Below are 27,999 nucleotides of genomic sequence, written 5' to 3'. Positions count from 1 at the left end.
TAGTGATAATGGGCCAGGGTACTTACCTCCATCCTTAAATTTGTTTTGGGTATAACTGTAGTGATACTGGGCCAGGGTACTTACCTCCATCCTTAAATTTGTTTTGGCTATAACTGTAGTGATACTGGGCCAGGGTACTTACCTCCCCTTAAATTTGTTTTGGCTATAACTGTAGTGATACCGTCCAGGGTACTTACCTCACCTTTTTTTTGGCTATAACTGTAGTAATACTGGGCCAGGGTACTTACCTCCCCTTAAATTTGTTTTGGCTATAACTGTAGTGATACCGTCCAGGGTACTTACCTCCCCCTTTTTTTGGCTATAACTGTAGTGATACTGGGCCAGGATACTTACCTCCCCTTAAAGTTTTGGCTATAACTGTAGTAATACTGGGTCAGGGTACTTACCTCCCCTTAAATTTGTTTTTGCATTAGCTGCAATGATACTTGGCCAGGGTACTTACCTCCCCTTACAGTTGTTTTGGCTATAACTGTAATGATACTGGGCCAGGGTACTTACCTCCCCTTAAATTTGTTTTTGCATTAGCTGCAATGATACTTGGCCAGGGTACTTACCTCCCCTTACAGTTGTTTTGGCTATAACTGTAATGATACTGTGCAAGGGCACTTACTTGCCCTTACATTTGTTTTGGCTATAACTGTAATGATACTGGGCAAGGGTACTTACTTGCCCTTACATTTGTTTTGGCTATAACTGTAATGATACTGGGCCAGGGTACTTACCGCCCCTTAAATTTGGTTTGGCTATAACTGTAATGATACTGGGCTAGGGTACTTACCTCCCCTTAAATTTGTTTTGGCTATCACTGTAATGATACTTGGCCAGGGTACTTACCTCCCCTTACTTTTGTTTTGGCTGTAACTGTAATGATACTGGGCAAGGGTACTTACCTGCCTTTAAATTTGTTTTGGCTATAACTGTAATGATACTGGGCCAGGGTACTTACCTTCCCTTATATTTGATTTGGCTATAACTGTAGTGATACTGGGCCAGGGTACTTAATCCTCCTTAAATTTGTTTTGTCTATTACTGTAGTGATACTGGGCCAGGGTACTTACCTTCCCTTATATTTGTTTTGGCTATAACTGTAGTGATACTGGGCCAGGGTACTTACCTTCCCTTATATTTGTTTTGGCTATAACTGTAGTGATGCTGGGCCAGGGTACTTAATCCTCCTTAAATTTGTTTTGGCTATTACTGTAGTGATACTGGGCCAGGGTACTTACCTCCCCTAAAATTTGTTTTTGCATTAGCTGCAATGATACTTGGCCAGGGTAATTACCTCCCCTTAAATTTGTTTTGGCTATAACTGTAGTGATACTGGCTATAACTGTAGTGATACTGGGCCAGGGTACTTACCTCCCCTTAAGTTTTTTTTTGCATTAGCTGCAATGATACTTGGCCAGTACTTACCTCCCCTTAAATTTGTTTTGGGTATAACTGTAATGATACTGGGCCAGGGTACTTACCTCCCCTTACATTTGTTTTGGCTATAACTGTAATGATACTGGGCCAGGGTACTTACCTCCCCTTAAGTTTTTTTTTGCATTAGCTGCAATGATACTTGGCCAGTACTTACCTCCCCTTAAATTTGTTTTGGGTATAACTGTAATGATACTGGGCCAGGGTACTTACCTCCCCTTACATGTGTTTTGGCTATAACTGTAGTGATACTGCGCCAGGGTACTTACGTCCCCTTAAATTTGTTTTGGCTATAACTGTAGATAACTGTAATGATACTGGGCCAGGGTACTTACCTCCCCTGAAGTTTTGCTTTGGCTATAACTGTAATGATACTTGGCCAGGGTACTTAACCCCCCTTAAATTTGTTTTGGCTATAACTGTAATGATCCTGGGCCAGGGTACTTACCTTCCCTTATATTTGATTTGGCTATAACTGTAGTGATACTGGGCCAGGATTTGTTTTTGCATTAGCTGCAATGATACTTGGCCAGGGTACTTACCTCCCCTTACATTTGTTTTGGCTATAACTGTAGTGATACTGCGCCAGGGTACTTACCTCCCCTTAAATTTGTTTTGGGTATAACTGTAATGATACTGGGCCAGGGTACTTACCTCCCCTTACTTTTGCTTTGGCTGTATAACTGTAGTGATACTGGGCCAGGGTACTTACCTCCCCTTACATTTGTGTTGGCTATAACTGCAATGATACTTGGCCAGGGTACTTACCTCCCCTTACATTTGTGTTGGCTATAACTGTAATGATACTGGGTCGGGGTACTTACCTGCCCTTACATTTGTTTTGGCTATAACTGTAATGATACTGGGCCAGGGTACTTACCTCCCCTTAAGTTTTTTTTTGCATTAGCTGCAATGATACTTGGCCAGGGTACTTACCTCCCCTTACATTTGTGTTGGCTATAACTGCAATGATACTTGGCCAGGGTACTTACCTCCCCTTAAATTTGTTTTGGGTATAACTGTAATGATACTGGGCCAGGGTACTTACCTTCCCTTATATTTGATTTGGCTATAACTGTAGTGATACTGGGCCGGGTTACTTACCTCCCCTTAAATTTGTTTTTTAGCTGCATTGATACTTGGCCAGGGTACCTACCTCCCCTTACTTTTGCTTTGGCTGTAACTGTAATGATGCTTGGACTGGGTGCTTACCTCCCCTTAAATTTGTTTTGGCTATAACTGTAATGATCCTGGGCCAGGGTACTTACCTTCCCTTATATTTGTTTTGGCTATAACTGTAGTGATACTGGCTATAACTGTAGTGATACTGGGCCAGGGTACTTACCTCCCCTTAATTTGTTTTTGCATTAGCTGCATTGATACTTGGCCAGGGTACTTACCTCCCCTTACTTTTGCTTTGGCTGTAACTGTAATGATGCTTGGACTGGGTACTTACCTCCCCTTAAATTTGTTTTGGCTATAACTGTAATTATACTTGGCCAGGTTACTTACCTGCCCTTCAATTTGTTTTGGCTCTAGCTGTTGTGATACTTGGCCAGGTTACTTACCTCCCCTTAAATTTGTTTTTGCATTAACTGCAATGATACTTGGCCAGGTTACTTACCTCCCCTTACATTTGTGTTGGCTATAACTGTAATGATACTGGGTCGGGGTACTTACCTGCCCTTACATTTGTTTTGGCTATAACTGTAGTGATACTGGGCCAGGGTACTTACCTCCCCTTATGTTTTGTTTTGCTATAACTAATGATACTAGGCCAGGGTACTTACCTCTCCTTAAATTTGTTTTGGCAGTAACTGTAATGATACTTGGCCAGGTTACTTACCTCCTCTTAAATTTGTTTTGGCTGTAACTGTAATGATACTGGGCCAGGGTACTTACCTGCCCTTGAATTTGTTTTGGCTATAACTGTAGTGATACTGGGCCAGGGTACTTACCTCTCCTTAAATTTGTTTTGGCTATAACTGTAATGATACCTGGCCAGGTTACTTACCTCCCCTTAAATTTGTTTTGGCTATAACTCTAGTGATACGGGGCCAGGGTACCTACCTCCCCTTAAGTTTTGTTTTGGCTATAACTGTAATGATACATGGCCAGGGTACTTAACCCCCCTTACATTTGTTTTGGCTATAACTGTAATGATACTAGGCCAGGGTACCTACCTCCCCTTACTTTTGCTTTGGCTGTAACTGTAATGATACTTGGCCAGGGTACTTACCTCCCCTTAAATTTGTTTTGGCTGTAACTGTAATGATACTGGGCAAGGGTACTTACCTGCCCTTAAATTTGTTTTGGCTATAACTGTAATGATACTGGGCCGGGGTACTTACATCCCCTTAAATTTGTTTTTGCTGTTACTGTAGTGATATTAGACCAGGGTAATTACCTCCCCTTAAATTTGTTTTGGCTATAACTGTTGTGATACTGGGCCAGGGTACTTACCTCCCCTTACATGTGTTTTGGCTATAACTGTAATGATACTGGGCCAGGGTACTTACCTCCCCTTAATTTGTTTTCGCATTAGCTGCAATGATACTTGGCCAGTACTTACCTCCCCTTAAATTTGTTTTTGCTGTTACTGTAGTGATATTAGACCAGGGTAATTACCTCCCCTTAAATTTGTGTTGGCTATAACTGTTGTGATACTGGGCCAGGGGACTTACCTCCCCTTACATGTGTTTTGGCTATAACTGTAATGATACTGGGCCAGGGTACTTACCTCCCCTTAATTTGTTTTTGCATTAGCTGCAATGATACTTGGCCAGGTTACTTACCTCCCCTTAAATTTGTTTTGGCTATATCTGTAATGATACTGGGCCAGGGTACTTACCTCCCCTTACCTGCCTTTAAATTTGTTTTGGCTATAACTGTAATGACACTGGGCCAGGGTACTTACCTCCCCTTTCTTTTGCTTTGGCTGTAACTGTAATGATACTTGATACTGGGCCAGGGTACTTACCTCCCCTTAATTTGTTTTTGCACTAGCTGCAATGATACTTGGCCAGGTTACTTTCCTCCCCTTAAATTTGTTTTGGCTATATCTTTAATGATACTGGGCCAGGGTACTTACCTCCCCTTAATTTGTTTTTGCATTCGCTGCAATGATACTTGGCCAGGTTACTTACCTCCCCTTACATTTGTGTTGGCTATAACTGTAATGATACTGGGCCGGGGTACTTACATCCCCTTAAATTTGTTTTTGCTGTTACTGTAGTGATATTAGGCCAAGGTAATTACCTCTCCTTAAATTTGTTTTGGCTATAACTGTTGTGATACTTGGCCAGGTTACTTACCTCCCCTTACATTTGTGTTGGCTATAACTGTAATGATACTGGGCCGGGGTACTTACATCCCCTTAAATTTGTTTTTGCTGTTACTGTAGTGATATTAGGCCAAGGTAATTACCTCTCCTTAAATTTGTTTTGGCTATAACTGTAGTGATACTGCACCAGGGTACTTACGTCCCCTTAAATATGTTTTGGCTATAACTGTAATGATACTTGGCCAGGTTACTTACCTCCCCTTAAATGTGTTTTGGCTATATCTGTAATGATACTTGTAATGATACTTGGCCAGGGTACTTACCTGCCCTTGAATTTGTTTTGGCTATAACTGTAGTGATACTGGGCCAGGGTACTTTCCTCCCCTTACTTTTGCTTTGGCTGTAACTGTAATGATACTTGATACTGGGCCAGGGTACTTACCTCCCCTTAAATTTTTTTTTGCATTAGCTGCAATGATACTTGGCCAGGTTACTTACCTGCCCTTCCATTTGTTTTGGCTCTAGCTGTTGTGATACTGTTTTGGCTATAACTGTAATGATACTGGGTCGGGGGACTTACCTGCCCTTACATTTGTTTTGGCTATAACTGTAGTGATACTGGGCCAGGGTACTTACCTCCCCTTAAGTTTTGTTTTGCTATAACTGTAATGATACTAGGCCAGGGTACTTACCTCCCCTTAAATTTGTTTTGGCTGTAACTGTAATGATACTTGGCCAGGTTACTTTCCTCCCCTTAAATTTGCTTTGGCTATAACTGTAATGATACTTGGCCAGGGTACTTACCTCCCCTTAAATTTGTTTTGGCTGTAACTGTAATGATACTTGGCCAGGGTACTTACCTGCCCTTGAATTTGTTTTGGCTATGACTGTAGTGATACTGGGCCAGGGTACTTACCTCCCCTTACATTTGTTTTGGCTATAACTGTAATGATACTGGGCCAGGGTACTTACCTCCCCTTAAGTTTTGCTTTTGCTATAACTGTAATGATACTGGGCAAGGGTACTTACCTGCCCTTGAATTTGTTTTGGCTATAACTGTAGTGATACTGGGCCAGGGTACTTACATCCCCTTGCATTTGTTTTGGCTATAACTGTAGTGATACTGGGCCAGAGTACTTACCTTCCCTTACATTTGTTTTGGCTATAACTGTAGTGATACTGGGCCAGGGTACTTACCTCCCCTTAAATTTGTTTTGGCTATAACTGTAATGATACCTGGCCAGGTTACTTACCTCCCCTTAAATTTGTTTTGGCTATAACTCTAGTGATATGGGGCCAGGGTACTTACCTCCCCTTAAGTTTTGTTTTGGCTATAACTGTAATGATACTGGGCCAGGGTACTTACCTGCCCTTAAATTTGTTTTGGCTATAACTGTAATGACACTGGGCCGGGGTACTTACATCCCCTTAAATTTGTTTTTGCTGTTACTATAGTGATATAAGGCCAGGATAATTACCTCCCCTTAAATTTGTTTTGGCTATAACTGTAGTGATACTGGGCCAGGGTACTTACCTGCCCCTATATTTGTTTTGGCTATAACTGTAGTGACACTGGGCCAGGTTACTTACCTCCCCTTAATTGGCTATAACTGTAATGATACCTGGCCAGGTTACTTAGCTCCCCTTAAATTTGTGTTGGCTATAACTCTAGTGATATGGGGCCAGGGTACTTTCCTCCCCTTAAGTTTTGTTTTGGCTCTAACTGTAATGATACTGGGCCAGGGTACTACATTTGTTTTGGCTATAACTGTAGTGATACTGGGCCAGGTTACTTACCTCCCCTTAATTGGCTATAACTGTAATGATACCTGGCCAGGTTACTTAGCTCCCCTTAAATTTGTGTTGGCTATAACTCTAGTGATATGGGGCCAGGGTACTTTCCTCCCCTTAAGTTTTGTTTTGGCTCTAACTGTAATGATACTGGGCCAGGGTACTTACCTGCCCTTAAAGTTGTTTTGGCTATAACTGTAATGATACTGGGCCGGGGGACTTACATCCCCTTAAATTTGTTTTTGCTGTTGCTATAGTGATATAAGGCCAGGATAATTACCTCCCCTTAGTACTTACCTCCCCTTAAATTTGTTTTGGGTATAACTGTAATGATACTGGGCCAGGGTATTTGCCTGCCCTTAAATTTGTTTTGGCTATAACGGTAATGATACTGGGCCGGGGTACTTACATCCCCCTAAATTTGTTTTTGCTGTTACTATAGTGATATAAGGCCAGGATAATTCCCTCCCCTTAAATTTGTTTTGGCTATAACTCTAGTGATATGGGGCCACTGGGCCAGGGTACTTACCTCCCCTTAATTTTGCTTTGGCTGTAACTGTAATGATACTTGGCCTGGGTACTTACCTCCCCTTAAATTTGTTTTTGCATTAACTGCAATGATACTTGGCCAGGTTACTTACCTCCCCTTAAATTTGTTTTGGCAATAACTCTAATGAAACTGGGCCAGGGTACTTACCTCCTCTTACATTTGTGTTGGCTATAACTGTAATTATACTGGGCCAGGGTACTTACCTCCCCTTACTTTTGCTTTGGCTGTAACTGTAATGATACTTGGCCTGGGTACTTACCTCCCCTTAAATTTGTTTTGGGTATAACTGTAATGATACTGGGCCAGGGTACTTAGCTCCCCTTACATTTGTTTTTGCTGTAACTGTAGTGATATTAGGCCCGTTTACTTACCTCCGCTTAAATTTGTTTTTGCTATAACTGTAGTGATACTGGGCCAGGGTACTTACCTGCCCTTAAATTTGTTTTGGCTATAACGGTAATGATACTGGGCCGGGGTACTTACATCCCCTTAAATTTGTTTTTGATGTTACTATAGTGATATAAGGCCAGGATAATTATCTCCCCTTAAATTTGTTTTGGCTATAACTGTAATGATCCTGGACCGGGGTACTTACATCCCCTTAAATTTGTTTGTGCTGTTACTATAGTGATATAAGGCCAGGATAATTATCTCCCCTTAAATTTGTTTTGGCTATAACTCTAGTGATATGGGGCCAGGGTACTTTCCTCCCCTTAAGTTTTGTTTTGGCTCTAACTGTAATGATACTGGGCCAGGGTACTTACCTCCTCTTACATTTGTGTTGGCTATAACTGTAACGATACTGGGCCAGGGTACTTACCTGCCCTTACATTTGTTTTGGCTATAACTGTAGTGATACTGGGCCAGGTTACTTACCTCCCCTTAATTGGCTATAACTGTAATGATACCTGGCCAGGTTACTTACCTCCCCTTAAATTTGTTTTTGCATTAACTGCAATGATACTTGGCCAGGTTACTTACCTCCCCTTACATTTGTGTTGGCTATAACTGTAATGATACTCGGTCGGGGTACTTACCTGCCCTTACATTTGTTTTGGCTATAACTGTAATGATACTGGGCAAGGGTACTTACCTGCCTTTAAATTTGTTTTGGCTATAACTGTAATGATGCTGGGCCGGGGTACTTACATCCCCTTAAATTTGTTTTTGATGTTACTATAGTGATATAAGGCCAGGATAATTACCTCCCCTTAGTACTTACCTCCCCTTAAATTTGTTTTGGCAATAACTCTAATGATACTGGGCCAGGGTACTTACCTCCTCTTACATTTGTGTTGGCTATAACTGTAATGATACTGGGCCAGGGTACTTACCTCCCCTTACATTTGTTTTGGCTATGACTGTAGTGATACTGGGCCAGGGTACATCCATGTCAAAGCTTCCAATGCGTAGTTACAAATTGGGCAGTATGTAGTACGGGATCCTTAAATAGGAAGCAATCTAATGATTTTGTCTTCTGAATGACTGTCAATTACAACAGCAGCATACTAACAAATCATTTCATCAAACAGAACCAATCTGGCATTGTAGAAGTATTGCAGATTTAAGGACGTTTGTGAGAATATTGGTGTTCTGCCTCTCTCATGAAATGAATGGTACTCAGTGGGCCACCTTTAACTGTTTTCTGTTGAGTAGAGGAGGCTTGTAAGATTGTAGTACAGTATACTGGATAAGTGTAAGTCAGACTGCTAGCAAGGCTTGGAGTCAGGTGCATGATGCCATCACCAACTGCTGTTCTACAGAGGGACCTTGATGTGACAAAGCTAATGGAGTTTGACCTGAACTACGTTGATGGTGATACCAGCATGTAGGTGGTTTGGGTAGGGGCGTACCTGCAGGGAGTCCCTACCAGAATATTAGCTGACAGTGTCAATGGTTAAGAATGATAATTTCGTCTTGTTATCGGCTTGAGCAAGACTTCGAGTTGAGCTGATATTAATGTTTTTGTATAAGGAGATTTTAAAAGGACACTGAGAATTAGAAATAAAGGATCTGTATTCAGTCTATTGATAAAGAGTTACAAACATAGGAACTGTAGCTACTGTTTATGTGTTTGGAAACAAGACATGTAACCCATGTTGCTCCAGTCTACACAGCTACAAAAATGGATACATGCTAGGAAGTAAGGTCTAAAAGCTTAGTATCCTTTCAGGAAGGTGAATATAACCGACCAAAACCAGGCTAGCACTGGCAAGGCTCTGTAGGCCACTACCTAGGCTTACCTCATTCACCCCTGAAATTTTATGATGGACTATTCCAACCTTTGAACTGGGGGTGAATGAGTTAATAAGCAAATAGCTTGGCTCAAAAGACTTACTTACAGGTGATGAAAGTTGACTTTAGCATGTATTATAACCTTGAAAATGTAGATGTAGGATTACAAGATTGACAACCCTTACATATCTATGTTAGATATCTGTTTGATTTCCAACACTGTTATTCTATTTACTGCTGACAGAATTAAAAAAAAAATAGAATTAAAAATGGTGCTAGGTAATGAATATTCTTAACAACACCTTTCTTTTAGTTACTACTAACAGAATTGAATCATTAGGAATTAGAAATCCTGAAATGGTGCTTAGAAATCCTGAAATGGCGCTAGGTAATGAATTTTCCTAACTATACTTTTACTCTGGTTACTGCTAAGGGAGTTGAATCATTAAGATATGGAAATGATGCTAGGTAGTGAGCCTCCTTAACATAACCCTGAAGATGTCTGCTGAATAGACAGAAATGTGATCTATAATTTATAACCTATACCAGCCACTTGTCTGGTTTCTGCCTTCCAGAACTTATACAGTATGCCTGGAGTTAAGTGTTAGTGTTGGTTCTATTCACAGATTACTCATAATATCGCATTGGAATATTGATCACTTCTTAATGTCAAATGATGTTTAAAAACCTGTATGTTGTGTGTTTTCCATGATTCCATCCTTTTTGTGTTGCGGAAAACTTTGTTGTGTTAACTCATTCACCCTTACATGTTTAAACTGGACTTTCCCAGCCTCTGATTTGGTGAGGTTCAAATGTGACTTTAGGGGTGAATGGGTTAACAGCGAATGATGTCCACATACGAGGGTGCTGGGATTAGAACGGGTGCTGACTATATTTGGTATTTACCTGTAGTTTTGTAAGGATATAGCACTATTGACATTTTACGCTGTATATAGTAAACTGGACAAATTACACTTCAGACATTTACACTAAACAATACACTGTAGATGTTTCACTGTACACATTTTACACTGCAGAACTTTCATACATCAGACCATTTAAACTAACCATATTACACTACATAAAATTATGTTATATTGTAAACAAATTACACTGTAGACAAATTAGTGTATACCTTTTGTATATTACACTATTACACATTGTATACTGCAGTTAATTAATACTGTAGACAGTTTACACTAATATGGGATTATGTTCGTTTGTATACAAATATCTTCAGAGCCAAGCTGTCAATTTAAGTAGCTCTTTTATCTAAACCTGCATATGTTATCAGTTAAGATTCATGAGGATTGAGACAGACACTTGCCCTCTATAGCCCCTGTAACTGTATGTTTTGTGTGGGTTATATATACACAGTTTTTGTGACTGCAATGTCAGCGCTAGCCTAATGTGACGTCACCGTCTCACTGCCCATCATCATCTCCACACCTTGTGTGTTGTGGTGACAGTGCTCAACGCAGGTGTTACGCACACACGTAGCTACAAACAGCTGATCAGCCATACACATGCGGTATTAGCCCCTCAACAGTGAGCTGCCCAGTGATCTGTATGTGTGTGTGTGAGAACTGCGCGTGTAACATCCTCTTGTAAAACACACAACCATTTCTCTCAAAATGAAGTCACATGTTCATTGGGACCAGTAAGTGCTTAGTTACACTTTCATTTTACTTAATTTTTTATATTTGAATATAACATATGTTATGATTTGATATTTTTTTCAACAGGTCAAATGAAACAGGTTATATAGTTTGATATTCCATTGATCACTCTAGATAGGTATGTATTGATTTTTGTTAGCAACTCAGCATTTGAAAATAATTTCCTGATTTCTTTATAATATTATCATATCAAATATATAAGAATATCTTTTGTATTGATAAGAAGATTTTCTGATGTGAACAAAACAGTTTTTGAGACAGAAGAGATTTGGGGTTAAAGTTGTTATCACATGTCATGGAAATAATATCCTGTATCAAATTGATTTTTTCTTATCTGGAAGTTTTTGTCTGAATAAACAGGATATCCGTGTACGTAGCTACAGACTGTCTTCACTCAAAACTAGTGGCATAACATATTTCAGTAAACTTACAAAAAATATTGCCTCCAGCAAGTTTAAATGTCTGTTTCTCAATATTTAGGGCACACTTTGATCTCTATTGCCTACATGGCGGTGTTGAATTTGTTGGTAGACTGTTGTGTATTGTTTGTAGGAGTGATTAATCTGGCCTGTATAATCACAGGTAATTTGTGGTATCACTAACAAACTATGTCACATCATTCTAGTATTACAAATTACTGTTTATATGATTTACAACACCCACCTGTAGTATCTGTCTGAAATAGTACATTTTTATTCAGGATTGTAAAGTTTAGAATACCACACTGAAGTGGTGTTTTGGGATATCTGTTTAAGGATATTGAACTGAAGTGGTGTTTTTGGATCTCTGTTTAAGGATATCTCAATGAAGTGGGGTTTTGGGATCTCTGTTTAAGGATATCTCACTGAATTGGTGTTTTTGGATCTCTGTTTAAGGATATCTTACTGAAGTGTGGTTTTGGGATCTCGGTTAAAGGATATCTCACACTGAAGTGGTGTTTTGGGATATCTGTTTAAGGATATAGAACTGAAGTGGTGTTTTTGGATCTCTGTTTAAGGATATCTTACTGAAGTGTGGTTTTGGGATCTCTGTTTAATGATATCTCACTGAAGTGTGGTTTTGGGATCCCTGTTTAATGATATCTCACTGAAGTGGGGTTTTGTGTCTCTGTTTAAGGATATCTCACTGAAGTGGTATTTTGAGATCTTTGTTTAATGATATCTCACTGAAGTAGGGTTTTGGGATCCCTGTTGAAGGATATCTCACTGAAGTGGGGTTTTGTGTCTCTGTTTAAGGATATCTCACTGAAGTGGGGTTTTGTGCCTCTGTTTAAGGATATCTCACTGAAGTGGGATTTTGAGATCTCTGTTTAAGGATATCTCAATGAAGTGGGGTTTTGGGATCCCTGTTTAATGATATCTCACTGAAGTGTGGTTTTAGGATCCCTGTTTAATGATATCTCACTGAAGTAGGGTTTTGGGATCCCTGTTGAAGGATGTCTCACTGAAGTGGGGTTTTGGGAGCCCTGTTTAAGGATATCTCACTGAATTCGTATTTTGAGATCTTTGTTTAATGATATCTCACTGAAGCGGGGTTTTGTGTCCCTGGTTAAGGATATCTCACTGAAGTGGTGTTTTGGGACCCCTGTTTAAGGATATCTCACTGAAGTGGTATTTTGAGATCTCTTTTTAATGATATCTCACTGAAGTGGGTTTTTGTGTCTCTGTTTAAGGATACCTCACTGAAGTGGGGTTTTGGGAGCCCTGTTTAAGGATATCTCACTGAAGTGGTGTTTTGGGACCCCTGTTTAAGGATATCTCACTGAATTCGTATTTTGAGATCTTTGTTTAATGATATCTCACTGAAGCGGGGTTTTGTGTCCCTGGTTAAGGATATCTCACTGAAGTGGTGTTTTGAGATCTTTGTTTAATGATATCTCACTGAAGCGGGGTTTTGTGTCCCTGGTTAAGGATATCTCACTGAAGTGGTGTTTTGAGATCTTTGTTTAATGATATCTCACTGAAGTGGGTTTTTGTGTCTCTGTTTAAGGATACCTCACTGAAGTGGGGTTTTGGGATCCCTGGTTAAGGATATTTCACTGAAGTGGGGTTTAGTGTCCCTGTTTAAGGATATCTCACTGAGGTGGTGTTTTGGGATCCCTGTTTAAGGATATCTCACTGACGTGGTGTTTTTGGATCTCTGTTTAAGGATATCTTACTGAAGTGGGGTTTTGGGATCCCCGTTTAAGGATATTTCACTGAAGTGGGGGTTTGTGTCCCTGTTTAAGGATATCTCACTGAAGAGGGATTTTGAGATCTCTGTTTAATGATATCTCACTGAAGCGGGGTTTTGTGTCCCTGGTTAAGGATATCTCACTGAAGTGGTGTTTTGAGATCTTTGTTTAATGATATCTCACTGAAGTGGGGTTTTGTGCCTCTGTTTAAGGATATCTCACTGAAGGGGTATTTTGAGATCTCTGTTTAAGGATATCTCACTGAAGTGGGATTTTGAGATCTCTGTTTAATGATATTTCACTGAAGTGGGGTTTTGTGTCCCTGTTTAAGGATATCTCACTGAAGTGGTGTTTTGGGATCCCTGTTTAAGGATATCTCACTGACGTGGTGTTTTTGGATCCCTGTTTAAGGATGTCTCACTGAAGTGGGGTTTTGGGATCTCTGTTTAAGGATATCTCAATGCAGTGGGGTTTTGGGATCTCTGTTTAAGGATATCTCACTGAAGTGGGTCTTTGGGATCATTTCAATGAAATGGGGTTTTGGGATCTCTGTTAAGGGATATCTAACTGAAGTGGTGTATTGGGATATCTGTTTAAGGATATCTAACTGAAGTTGTGTTTCGGGATCTATGTTAAAAAATATCTTACTGAAGTGGTATTTTGGGATCCCTGTTAATTGATGACAGTAACAAAGGTCACACATGACTTACATATAATGTCAATGATGACAATTACAAAGTTCACACATGACCTACATATAATGTCAATGATGACAGTAACCAAGGTCACACATGACCTATATATAATGTCAATGATGACAATTACAAAGTTCACAAATGACCTACATATAATGTCAATGATGACAGTAACAAAGTTCACACATGACCTACATATAATGTCAATGATGACAATTACAAAGTTCACAAATGACCTACATATAATGTCAATGATGACAGTAACCAAGGTCACACATGACCTACATATAATGTCAATGATGACAATTACAAAGTTCACAAATGACCTACATATAATGTCAATGATGACAGTAACCAAGGTCACACATGACCTACAAATAATGTCAATGATGACAGTAACCAAGGTCACACATGACTTACATATAATGTCATTGATGACAGTAACCAAGGTCACACATGACTTACATGCAATGTCAATGATGACAGTGACCAAGGTCACACATGACTTACATATAATGTCAATGATGACAGTGACCAAGGTCACACATGACTTACATATAATGTCAATGATGACAGTAACCAAGGTCACAAATGACTTACATGCAATGTGAATGATGACAGTGACAAAGATCACAAATGACTTACATGCAATGTGAATGATGACATTGACCAAGGTCACAAATGACCTACATATCATATATGACCCACATAATGTCACTGATTATCTACATATAAAAATAACAGAAGTTACCAAACTCACTCATGGCCTACACAGCAAAAGATTCAAAATTGGCTTTTTGTTTTAATTTGAATACAAGGTATGTCTTTATAGTCAGATAATCCGTTTTAATCTAAACATGGTCTCTTTGAATTAATTTGTCTGAATTTTCAAAGTTTTACTTTACTAAAAAAACAAATATCAATGGAATTCAGAGATTGTGAACTTTAAGGTAGACATAAAAAACATAGATGAGATAGAAGCTTGTTTACCTACTCCAACTCCGAACAAACCATCAATCTAATGCTGGCTTGTCACACAGCCAACTATTTATTATCATATTTGTCAAATGTCCCACGTCATAATAAGCTGAGGTGTTTTCGGCTGTCCTGACTAGATGTTAATGTTTGGAATACTTTCTCTATTGTATGTTTTAATTTCTCTATTGGATGTTTTAATTAAGTGATATAGACTTTGACAGACATTGAATGACACTGTTTGTAAATATAATCAAGTCTGTCAAGTGTTGACCGAATTCAAGAAATTCTGTGAATTGAAAAAAAAAAAAAAAAAAGCTTTAAATCAGTGTTCCCACCTAATTTTATAGATATTGGGGGTATATTTGAAATATTTACAAGATTCTGTACCCCTACTTACAAAGGACAATCCATGAAACTGGGTGTTACAACCAACTGTTTTGGTGGTGAACACCCTCATTTGTTTATCTGTCACTGTTGTTTACTCATCATTTTTAATGAATTTGATAGAAAGTGTCATCTCTGTATCAATAAAAAGGTTTGATTGCATATTTTTGAATTAGAGAAGTATTAGAGTTATTTAGGTTAATGGCTACTGTGAACACCTTAGGTCATTGGTATAATGTCACATTAGGTCAATTTTCCACTAAATGTAGCTTTAAAATGAATTTTGTGCATGCAGTCATTTACTGTATATCTGTACTGTTCACAAGTTGACACTCGTTAACTATCCTCAAAGTATTTACTATTTTATATTGGTAACATTTACTAAGGGATTTTGAAAAATGGGACCATAGACAATTTCAGACAAATCTGCGGGGGAAGAACCAAGGTAACGTATTGTGAAATTATCAAAAAATATTCGGATATGCAGGCTTTTCACTAACTTCTACTTGAACACACCGAATGACTTTTAACCAGCCAACTTTTGTAAAATTACATATGAACAGGCCAAAATGGAAACTGAACCGGTCATTTCAGCCTGCTGCCTGTTTTTAATGAAAACCCAGGATATGTAGTTGGTGTTATAATACAGAATTTTAGGACATTTGTGGCACAAATTATGCTGTGATAATGAAATTTGGTGACTTAATTTTTAATCCAAAAAGAAAACAATGAGTCTTATCTTATACAAGTTTGGCAAAAAGCAAATGGTGATATTTTTTGAATGTGAAAACATTTTTTAAACAAAAAAGTTGAATTGTATTGTTTGTGAATTATCTGGTGAAGACTGGAGCTGTTGGTTCCTGAATCTTCTTGCCATTCCAGACGTGTGGGGTTAATGACAAAACAGTCGAATGTAGAATATATCTATATTTGTTGTGGTTATTGTAAACCTGTCGAGTATTTGTTATCTATTGACTGGCAGTCTTTTTTTGCATTATCAAGGAACACACTGTTTGCATTAAGTTCTGAGATTAAATCTTTTCTGTCGTTTGTCTCCGAGCTGATTTTAAGGTCAATTGAATTCGACCAAGTTTCATACAACATTTTTAATGTTTTCATTGACTTAATTATTCTCATAATGAAAGCATTGCTTAAAACGATATTTCATAAATTCTCTTGCAAATCTTAAGAAATCTTTATATAATCCAGTTATACTGAGAATGATTTTGATAAATATATTTGAATTTTGAACACCATGGAAAAGTCAATGACTGACACTTAAGGACCCCTGTACCACTGCCAAGCTGTTTCAATGCTTTAGAAACTGTTCTTCCCAGCATGGCTGTAGCTTTAGACATTCATTTCTGAAAAGAAAACCATATCTTGTGGGACTTGTGTTAAAAAAAAAGCGAAACCACACTTTCAGATTGTTTTACTTTTGCTCTAACTGACTAAGCTACCTGGCCATTGGAAGTCTCCTGGCCCAACTGTGATACAGTTTGATTAAAAAAGAAATTCAGGCAAGGTTATCGATATAAGAAAAACCACAGAGCAGTGGGACAGGGTTCCTTAAGATAGAAACGTGTTGTGAAACGGAGTTGTTCCAATTGAATTAAGCACCTGTATAGCCAGTCAGCTTTTCATGTGTGTGGTGAGTACAAATTATGCAGGCGTTGTTGGCCTTTCATGGCTAGGCTATTTAATATCTTCCTGTTCTGCATATAAAGATGGTTTGTGCTGTCATTTACATTTTTATCAGGATTCTCATCAATATTTCACAAAACAAGAGTTTTTTTTCTTTAACTACAATATTTATCTGTTGAAAGTGCAACCAATTCATAAACTCTTTTTAAAAAATTATGTAACTTTAAGTATTAAGATTTGTTTAACTGGGTCCTAGATCTTAGAAAAAAATAGACACCAAATGTTACATTCTTCTTCCTATTATTTTTTTAGTGTTATTAAAAACATTTAGAAACCGAACGCACCTTGACTGCATGCATGCTTAAACATTTGGTAATGATTATCAGATTGAAGAATAAAATGTCAGATTACTGCCTTGAAGTGCAGACTTCTGACTTAATTACCACTTCATGAGATATAATAACTATATCTTAAAAAACGTGATAACTTGTATGATGTGTTAATATCATTGGTAAATGTTCTTGCATCAAATGGATTTTATATACTTTCTGATATACATAAATGGCCTTCTCTATAACGAACACACATGTGGACATATTTTATCAAAAGCGTACATATTCTAACCAAAAACATGGCTATACAAAATTGAAAACAATCTTGTTCATACAGACAACAATTGGGGAAAAAAATGACCTTATTAAAAAGTTGAACTTGGCGCAACTGATACCAGGTATTTCATTACTGAAGTATCATATATACCAAATCTAATGTCAGGTATCTTTTTCAGAGTGATGACTTCTCCAAATGGAGGTAACGATGAGTTATGGAGTAAACAAGGGGAGGCAACCCCGGAAAGTCTGCAACTCTTACCTGAAGCTGTGGTGTTGAATGGAAACAATGAATCACTACCTAGCGACGGCATTGATTCCAAGCATGCCTCCTACGACATCAACTTTCCAGGTAATCAAAATTTTGTGATTTGCCAATGGTATAATAAAAGTGGATATTGCAGAGGTGTTTCAATTGCAGCGTATATGTATATGTGTGACGGAGATTATGTGTAGATGGAGACTCTAAGCAGGGTAACCTTGGATATTGGAGTTACTCTTTTAACATATAGCTTTTCCTCTCATATGCAATGAATAAAAATCTAGCTGTTGTCGTCATTATTTCTCTGACTCTAAAAGTATTAAAACTATACTTTTTAATATTTTCATGGGGGGATATAACGCATGCTCAAAATTAAAAACATAAATAAAATGTGTGTATATACCCCTAGGGACAAAATTAACACTTTGAAATGGCATCTTTGAACTAATCTTTCAGATGAAATCATTAGATCTTATGAAATAGGAATTATAGTTTAACAATTTGCTGGTTAAAAAATGCTCCCATTCTCACACTAATATTAGCATAATATCTAGTCCTAAGTTCAGGTCAGTGATAACCCTTAAGGACAAGCTCAGGCCTACAGTTTTCAACAGGTTTCCTAATGAAGTGACTATATACATGCAGGCAGTAGTCAGAGATGACCCTAAGTGGCTACATACTCACAGTGGTCAACTGCTATGACCCTTATTAAGTAGCCATACTTACAGAAGACAGATATGACCCTTATGAAGTTGCTTTAATTAAAAAATAATCAAAGATGTCCCTTATACAGTTGCTATATTGAACAGTGATCAAAGATGATCGTAATGAAAAGGCTGTACTGACAGTGATCACAGATTACCCTGATTAAATAGCTGTTTTGACAGTGATCAAAGATGACCCTGATTAAATAGCTGTACTGACAGTGATCAAAGATGACCCTGATTAAATAGCTGTACTGACAGTGATCAAAGATGACCCTGATTAAATGTCTGTTCTGACAGTGATCAAAGATGACCCTGATTAAATAGCTGTACTGACAGTGATCAAAGATGACCCTGATTAAATAGCTGTACTAACAGTGATCAAAGATGACCCTGGTTAAATGGCTGTTCTGACAGTGATCAAAGATGACCCTGGTTAAATAGCTGTACTGACAGTGATCAAAGATGATCCTGATTAAATAGCTGTACTGACAGTGATAAAAGATGACCCTGATTAAATGTCTGTTCTGACAGTGATCAAAGATGACCCTGATTAAATGGCTGTACTGACAGTGATCAAAGATGATCCTGATTAAATAACTCTACTGACATAGGTTAAAGATGACCCTAATTAAATGGCTGTTCTGACAGTGATCAAAGATGACCCTGATTAAATAGCTGTACTGACAGTGATCAAAGATGATCCTGATTAAATAACTGTACTGACATAGGTCAAAGATGACCCTAATTAAATGGCTGTTCTGACAGTGATCAAAGATGACCCTAATTAAATAGCTGTACTGACAGTGATCAAAGATGACCCTGATTAAATAGCTGTACTGACAGTGATCAAGGATGACCCTAATTAAATACCTGTACTGACAGTGATCAAAGATGACCCTAATTAATGGCTGTACTGACAGTGATCAAAGGTGATCCTGATTAAATGACTATTCTGACAGGGGTCAAAGATGACACTTATTAAATGGCTGTTCTGACAGTGATCAAATATGACCCTGAGTAAATGGCTGTTCTGACAGTGATCAAAGATGACCCTGATTAAATAGCTGTACTGACAGTGATCAAGGATGACCCTAATTAAATACCTGTACTGACAGTGATCAAAGATGACCCTAATTAAATGGCTGTTCTGACAGTGATCAAAGATGACCCTAATTAAATGGCTGTACTGACAGTGATCAAAGATGATCCTGTTTAAATAGCTGTACTGACAGTGGTCAAAGATGACCCTGATTAAAAGTCTGTTCTGACAGTGATCAAAGGTGATCTTCAGTGGTTATATCTATATGTTTCGAGGTGCAAAGGCCAAGGTCAAGGTCAGTGTTACTATTTATGGGTAAGCCATGTTTATAGTTTCTTCATTTCAGAAAAGTTACTAATAAAGTATATGCAAACAAGTTTGTGTTTTAGGGCTTTACTGCTTTAAGGTGAAGGTCACCTCTTTTTTTTTGGTTAACATCACTTGAGTGTTTCATATCTGAATGGAATTTGATAAAACATCATACAATAGTATGGAATTGTTTTGATGGAGTTTATGTTTCAAAGTATTAATAACGACCAAACTCATTCTCCAATATTTTATATGTAGTCTTTGTCAATTGAGCAACTTTTGAAATTCTTTTGAAAAGTGTTAATGTTCACATGTTACGATGAAGATTTGGAAATAATATAGATGCACTGAAATTCATGATCTCAGAATGAAGTTGCTGTTTCTTTTTAGAGAAAAAAAACAACAACAAAAAACAACACGTAGTGACACATTAATCCAATGGGCAATAATTCTGCACATACCAAATATTAGACTCTGAACTAGTTAGTGCATAGGCTGACCTGACAGAAAACATAAAGCTTTGTCAACTTTGAGCGCACACTGCAGGGAGATATGATGTTTTGTCTCCCGTACATGTGATGTGTTTAAGCAAATCAGATAAACTGTAGATGGGGGTATATAATATTATACATTAACTAACATGATCTTAATGCGTACTTACTCTCACCAGGGTTGGTTTAATTTTGTGATGTGTTTAAGCAAATCAGATAAACTGTAGATGAAGTATATAATATTATACATTAACTAACATGATCTTAATGCGTACTTGTTCTCGCCAGGGTTGGTTTAATTTTGTGTCAGCTGTTTCTTCATTGTTAGATAGTTTTATAATTGAGAGATTGATTCTCCTATTTAAAATATAACTTTTGATGCAGTTCAGTGATTGATTTTTTGTAACACTTGGTAGGATCAGCACCCGTTTATTGATGCAGTAATTAGCGGTCTAAATGAAGCCCTTCCATATTTATATCTATACAAAAATGCCCACACAGCTTTATGATACATTGACATATTGTAGTACATTTATAGAGCGTCATTTTAAGCATCACCATTACCACCAATTATGAGCACATTAAACTCAGGTCTCCTTTACAAGCCTGCAACCATTCCAATAAAAGTAGTTTGATGGAGCCGTTTATACCCTGCAATTAACCAATTTCTTTCATTTTCAAAGACGTAAAAGACCAGGGGCGTAGATTTTCCACAGTGAATAAGGAATTGGTCACCATCATTATTATATTCTGTAAATTGATTATCAATATATAGACCTTTCGGACTTATTTTGGACACAACATCTATTCAGGGAATAAATGGTTTTATAATTGTCACCGGTAAAAATCTCATTCATGACTTTGTATAATTTAGCCATGAAATAATGTTCTAGTATTAAGACAATGTGTGAAATAAAGAAGCTGACTAATCATTTACAGGCAGCATTGTTAGTTTTAGATAAAAAAAGGCCTAAGTCAAACTAAAGTAAATGATAGTTTGTTCGTTTAATTCTTAAGAGCCCCCATCAACACTTTTAAGTGCAGAGTAAATATACTTCAATTTTGAAAACAATAAGGAATACAAATTTATTGCTTATTTTTTTATGCTTGAACATTTTTATTATGGAGACTGTCTGAAATCTTCTGGATAGATTTTTATTAGGAACACTCCTTTCTGTTACATTCTTTATGTCTCTAATTTAATGTTACACCCAATTACAACTTCTAAAAGTAAAGATGTTTTTGGAGAGGAGATCAAGACAGAATTTTATTTCAAAATATTTATACCCCAACTTTGACTGAAGTCAGGGGTATGTAGCGTTTACTTTGTCCATGTATGTGTCCGTGCACTGTTGTTTCTGGAGCATACCCAGCCACTGTTTTATGAAATGACATCAAGCTGTTTACAGGTACATCACAGGAAGGAGGTGTGTCCATTGTCGTATCTTAAAATGAAGTTACTGAGACCTCTATGTGACCTTTTGACCTTTACTAAACATACTAAAATGCAGTGTAATGCAGGTTTCTAGAGCATATCTCAGCTGCTGTTTAATTAACGGGTACCAAACTTGGTATACAGGTATAACACTGGAAAGATGTGTGTCACATACTATAATGAGATTCAAGCAGCCTCTTTTTGACCTTTGACTTGATATTAAGACTAAAATATAGTGTAACACTAGTTACAGAAGCATATCTTGGCTACAGTTTCATGTATGACTCCGGACTTAGAGGGTCAGGGTACTTACTATGTTGTCAAGTAATTTATTGCTTGATAAAATTGGTTCACTGCGACCTTAACATGATCTCAAGTTTTAATTACAGCACAAGGCAGGTTTCCAGATGATATCTTGGCTTTGAATCATTTTATGCATGAACGTCAGCCTTGATGTGAAGGAACATCCTGGTCATGATATTGTCGTATTTACAGCACTATATATAAACTAACAGATATGCAGGGTTATCTGCCCATATTTTGAGTTCAATGTAGTTTATGAATAAAATACATTTCAGATGTCTCAGATACAAGGTGTTCTTACTAACGTAAAGCCTGGGTTTTACCAATACTAGTGTATACCTGAGCATAATCAGGTTCAAAAGCTGCTGAAATTCTCTTTATTAGTCCTGTCTGTAATGGATGTGCTTAACACTTTTCTCACAACATGTTACGAGATCATGTCCCAGCAGTGTTTTGCATATTTCCACACTAGACTAATCAAGTATTGGCATCAATAAACTCATTGCCCCCTTGTATCACATCATATCCATCGGCTACAGGTCCCACAGAATGACTCCTCTGGGCGTGCTGGACCATTCAGTACCATAATTGACCTGTTCTACTCCAGAACACCTTCCGCGTAGGGGTGGTCACTCACCCTCAGCATTGGTCAGTCTAGTGGTCAGCTTGACCTTCTCTACACCTGACGTGTATTGATTTGGCGCCTGTTAGGATGCTGTCCGACTGTCTCGGGCCATTAAAATCGGAGCTTACCCGTCTACTAAATATGAAAGCTTAGTCTACTCATCTCTATACTGATGACATTGCGATTTGATGCTTTCCTTACTTGTATTGATTCTGATTGTAGGTATTATTTCCTGCGAAAAACCATACATACTACACCCTGCTGTACCGTAAATCCAGCGAAAACTGTACTATGTTGTACCGTAAATACAGCTAACACCATAATACACCCTGTTGTAATGTAAATCCATTCAAAATCGTACTTTATACCCTGTTTTATCGTAAAACTGGGCAAAACCATATTACACTGTGTTGTACCCTAAATCCAGCATAAACTATACTAGGCCCTGTTTTACTGTAAATCTAGCATAAACTATATACTATGACCCTGTTGTACCATAAATCCAGCTAAAACCATAATACACCCTGTTGTAATGTTAATCCATTCAAAATCCTATTCAAGACCCTGTTTTACCCTAAAACTCAGGACAAAACCATAGTACACTGTGTGTTGTACCGTAAATCCAGCCAAAACCATACTAGATCCTGTTTTACCATAAATCCAGCAAAAACTATACTAGACCCTGTTTTACAGTAAAATCCAGTTAAAACCATACTAGGTCCTGTGTTACTGTAAATCAAACTAAACCATACTTAGGGTCCTGTAGTACCATAAATCCAGCATAAACTATACTAGAACTTGTTTTATGGTAAATCCAGCTTAAAATACTAGGTCCTGTTTTATGGTAAATCCAGCTAAAACCATAATACAGGACAAAACTATACTAGGTCCTGTAGTACCGTAAATCCATATTGTAACACCTTGTAATGTAAATCCAACAAAAACCATACATAGCTGGCCCAGTTGTAGCTTAAACCCAGTTAAAATTCTTCTTCAAAGACCCTGTTGTATCACGAATCCGGCCTAAACTATACTACACCAGATTGTACCGTAAAACAAGCAAAACCCATGCATACTGCCCATTTGAACTGTAGATCTGTCAAACTACATTAGACCCTAGCTGTTGTACTGTAAATCCAGCTATAACTGATTTGGATGGCATTGTGGCTTTGTCAAATTTCCTCAATTTGTCAAATTTGATTGTTTCAATGATATTGTCTTTTAATGCATTGTGTTTGGTGTGTATGTCCTTACAAAGCTCTGAAATACTTTGTAATTACCTTGCCTTTGTGTAATTTATGACAAACGACATGATTGGGGTAAAACAGACTTCCCTAATCTCCAATGACAGGTATTCAATTACGATATCTAGGATAAACCTGAACGATTTAAAAGAGACATTCAGTTGTCAAATTGGATGTAAACGGATGTCATACTGTATTTTAAACGGTAATATTCACAAAAGAAATCACCAGGAAGAATATAGATACTGTACAAATAAAAGCACACCTAAGTAGCCTCCATGTGGTGTCAGTAATTTAACATTTCAAGAAAATATGTTTTGTGAAATAGACATTAGCGCAACGTAAAAAAATAATAAAAAATGATCATTAAAAATGGGATCTCCTGATCAAGTGGATCACCTGATAATTTCAAAAAGATGGAATTAATTCTCATGGAGATATTTAAAAAAAAAAAAAAAAAAAACATTATACTTTTACAATACTGCTTTGAGACCTTAACTTTCCTAGCACAAACTGGACAATATGAAGTACAAAAAGACAGTGAGGAAAGCAAGGAATCCAAATTAACTGAGGAAACTGTTCCTTATACACTGTACCAGAACATGTAATATCCAACTCGTGGGAGAAGACCTGATAGCTCCAGTGTTGTTGTTCTTGTGTTTACTGGTTAGAGAGAAATCATTGATACTGAAGTATCCACTCAAAGGTAAAGTGGTCATTCTGCCATAGAATGACATCAGAACTTTTATATGGAAGTGAATACAAAGTTTGGGAGAAAGACACTCAATTAATGCAAAGGCAGCTGTGTATAGAGCTAGCTGGAATACTTCAATTTATAATGGGGAGATGAAATTGCAGAATGCAAAATGAAGATGTTGGAGAACAGTGGCTCAGATTCAAAACAGTACTAGAGCAATGTGTGAAAGAAACAATTATGAATTCCAGACTGAAAACAAATGATATATACAGTGCCTCTGGACAAGGAAGTGTTTTCTGGAATATTGAAAAAAAAAAGACCATGGCCTTGATACCTTAATGCAGGACACTGAAAATTGACCAGGAAACAAATTGGAACACTCACCAGACAGAAAGGCAGTGAATCAATACAAAAACAAACCCTGAAGGTATATGATAGATCAAAACACAAGTCAGAATACCAGACTTATATACAGATTCTAATAAAAAGTCACCATGTGGGTGCTAATATAATGTAACAGAGGTTATTATGTTTTCTATACCACTGCTAGGAGTTGAACTGGGGACTACTGCTTCACTAGAGTCTTATGCTTTTAACAAATGAGCTAAAGATAAAGATGACTTCTCCCTGGCAAAGTCAGCAGGAAGCGGCTAATATTTTACCAGGGTGACATACTTCCCCTCCAGGAAAGAACTTGTCCTGAGTTTTTAGGGTCTTTTCTATGTCTTTACTAGAAGTTGAACCCAGGACCTCTGGTTTACTAGTCTTTCACTTAACCAAATGAGCTTAAGATCAACTCCCAAGGCGATTCATTAGGAAGTGGCTAGTATTTTGCCAGGGTGACGTATATATACAAATTTTAAGACAGAAAAAAAACCCTCTATACAACAGACGAAGACAAGGCTGTCAGATTGGCAGATGTTTACAGTTCCATTTCCACCAGAAGATGTACCAATAGATATCATTGTGGGAAATTTGATAATTAAAAGTTTTGAAATATCTTTGGTGGCTACCACACATCCTTGAATAGCCACACATCCTTGAATTCTCACAGAGCAATGTGGAAAAATATGTTGTCTGTTTAAACAATCATATTCCAACCATCAATTCAACAGGTTTTGGTAAAGTACCCGATAACTGGAATTACACGAATAGAACATTGTTAAAACCACAAAGAAAGCCAGGTAGCTGGTAATATAAGCCAGTAAGTTTGACCAGCATTGTATGTAAAGTTATCAAATACTTATTACTAAGACATGAAGTTACAAAGCATCCTGCCATTATGTATACCTCCAAAGACAGATGCATGACTTTGGCATGCTGGTTCTGTGATGTCATCACAAAAACTGTCTGTTTGCTGTCCCATTGATTAAAATCTATATCAAATGAAGGACAAATATAAAAATTAAAATATCAAACTATTATCAAAATCAATGAAAAATATAAATATATGAAGTAATAAATTCCATTTTGTTCATAGTTATAGTGCTTAGTATAACTATTAACAAGATTGAAGATAAATAGTCATTACAACTGTTTGCCATCCTACTCAGAACAAAAGGATACTGAGCAGAATGCAGTTAATGCTTAAATATATGAGTAAGGCCAGACATTGAATAGGGGTATCAAATTTGTTGCCCACATTTGATAAAAATTGTAGAAATAAAGAATGGCGAACATCCAAGCTACCAAACAAGTACCAGGACTATCTGAATTGTTACAAAGTTATCAAATACTTTATATTATGTTATAATCTGTAGCAGAACTGGACTGGGTCAATCATCGCCGACCAGGTAGCTCAATTGGTGAAATTCTGTCTTAGAGTTCAGATGGTCCCAGGTTCAAATCCCAGTCTGGCTGTTGCATTTCTCTTTCTCCTGGTAAAAGTTGCGAGCATGCCAATGCTTGTTTGAAGAACTGGATGAGTGCTTAGCAAGGTGGTACCCAAACTAGGTTTTGAGTAGTGTTGTCTTTGGGGACAAAGACTTAGGAAAAGGAGGGAGGAAGGTAGCAAACTGGCCAGGGTCGATCATCGGCGACCAGGTAGCTAATGGATAGAGCGTTTGCATTTCTCTTTTGTCCTGTTACAAATCAATCGAGGGACAAACTCTGACCACTTCAGAGTTATAACAATTAAGGAACATTCTTTATCATTTTTCAGAATATACATTTTTTAAAATTAAATAATTTTCCCCCTTGATGTTCTGTATGCTAAAGTGATCATACATCTAAAAAGACTTAATTTGCTAACTCATGTTTCAAATATTAAGTTTCAAAATGATCATCTGAAAGTGAGTAAGACAAAAATGTTTGTGAAAACCCGGATATTTTGCTAAAAAAAAAAATTATTTGGTTAGTTAACAAGGTGTGAACAAAGTGTGTGTTTTTATAGAGCTTATAACCTAATGATCTGGGAGTGTCACTAAAGTAAACAGTCTTATTACAGGCTGTGTACATAGCAATTCCCATGTGGTTCAAAAGGGGAGGGAGTAATGCAAGTTTATGTCACAGCTTAGTAAGAATAAACCTAATTCCATGTGCAGCCTAGCTTCCACTGAAACATAACGTCAATTTGTTGCCTTCAATTAATCGCCAGGGTGATTATAAGACACACGAGGCAATTAAAGTAGGGAGTCAGTGTTTATTGGAGACAGTGTTAACTCATTCACCCCTGAAGACACATTTGAACTCTTCCAATCAAAAGGTTGGAATAGTTCATTATGAAATTTCAGGGTTGAATGAGTTAAACATTCACCAATGTTCAAAATTGTTTTCGCCCACCATGCGCTGATGCTTTTGTTGCTCCATAACCATTACTGAACACTTAATTGCACCTTCACTCTATTCAGAATTTCATTTGTATCTTTTGACCCTTTTACATTCATGGCTGGTGGCAGGATGGTCATGTGGTCCTTTGTGTTTAAATATCAAACAATGAACCACCGGGACAAGTGTATTGGTATATGGACTGTAGCCTACTGGGATGAAGGGAAATCAACTATTTCAAGATTCAGTCCCTGTGGACCTTTTGTTGTGCATAGATTTTATTGATGTTGATATATAAGAACCCTCTGAAAACTTAACATTTGATCATCTGAACTTGTCTTTTGTTGGAATTAATCCTATTCTGCTGCACTAACACTTGGTAGAAACTGTTGATCGATTGTCATGTGGGCTGTTAATGTAACAAGAGCAGACACACATATTGTATTATTAGTCCCCTACCGGGAAACCGGGGGGACTATAGTTTTCCCCTCCGTCTGTCCATACGTCCGTCCGTCTGTCCGTCTGTCCGAAGAGGTTTGTCAGCACTCTAGAGCCTTCATTCTTTCATGGATTTTAATCAAACTTTACACACATGTAAAGAATTAAAATATCTTCAACAAGTTCGAGTTTCAAGGTCATCGGATCAAGGTCAAGGTCA

The 27,999-nt window shown here is 37.6% G+C and overlaps 1 protein-coding gene across 8 annotated transcripts in view; it reads left to right on the top strand.

Annotated features, from left to right (window-relative positions):
* LOC110463273 (sodium bicarbonate transporter-like protein 11) overlaps positions 1-27,999 on the top strand; it is a 159,737-nt gene that overhangs the window by 49,097 nt on the left and 82,641 nt on the right. For 3 of the 8 annotated variants that reach the window (XM_021517731.1, XM_021517727.1, XM_021517730.1), the window contains exon 2: positions 17,643-17,815. In XM_021517731.1, coding sequence (XP_021373406.1) covers positions 17,647-17,815 — 169 coding nt within the window. In that variant the 5' untranslated portion in view covers positions 17,643-17,646. Of the gene's footprint in view, positions 1-8,825; positions 8,896-10,181; positions 10,201-10,732; positions 10,963-15,546; positions 15,657-16,848; positions 16,863-17,642; positions 17,816-27,999 lie in introns of those variants that run through there. The other 5 variants (XM_021517725.1, XM_021517732.1, XM_021517726.1 and 2 more) reach the window with 5 other exon arrangements.

This window comes from Mizuhopecten yessoensis, unplaced genomic scaffold, assembly GCF_002113885.1.
Source record: "Mizuhopecten yessoensis strain PY_sf001 unplaced genomic scaffold, ASM211388v2 scaffold10885, whole genome shotgun sequence".
NCBI lineage: Eukaryota > Metazoa > Mollusca > Bivalvia > Pectinida > Pectinidae > Mizuhopecten > Mizuhopecten yessoensis.
The sequence above is the reverse complement of the archived record's forward strand: the minus strand, read 5'-3'. Positions and strand labels throughout refer to the sequence as shown.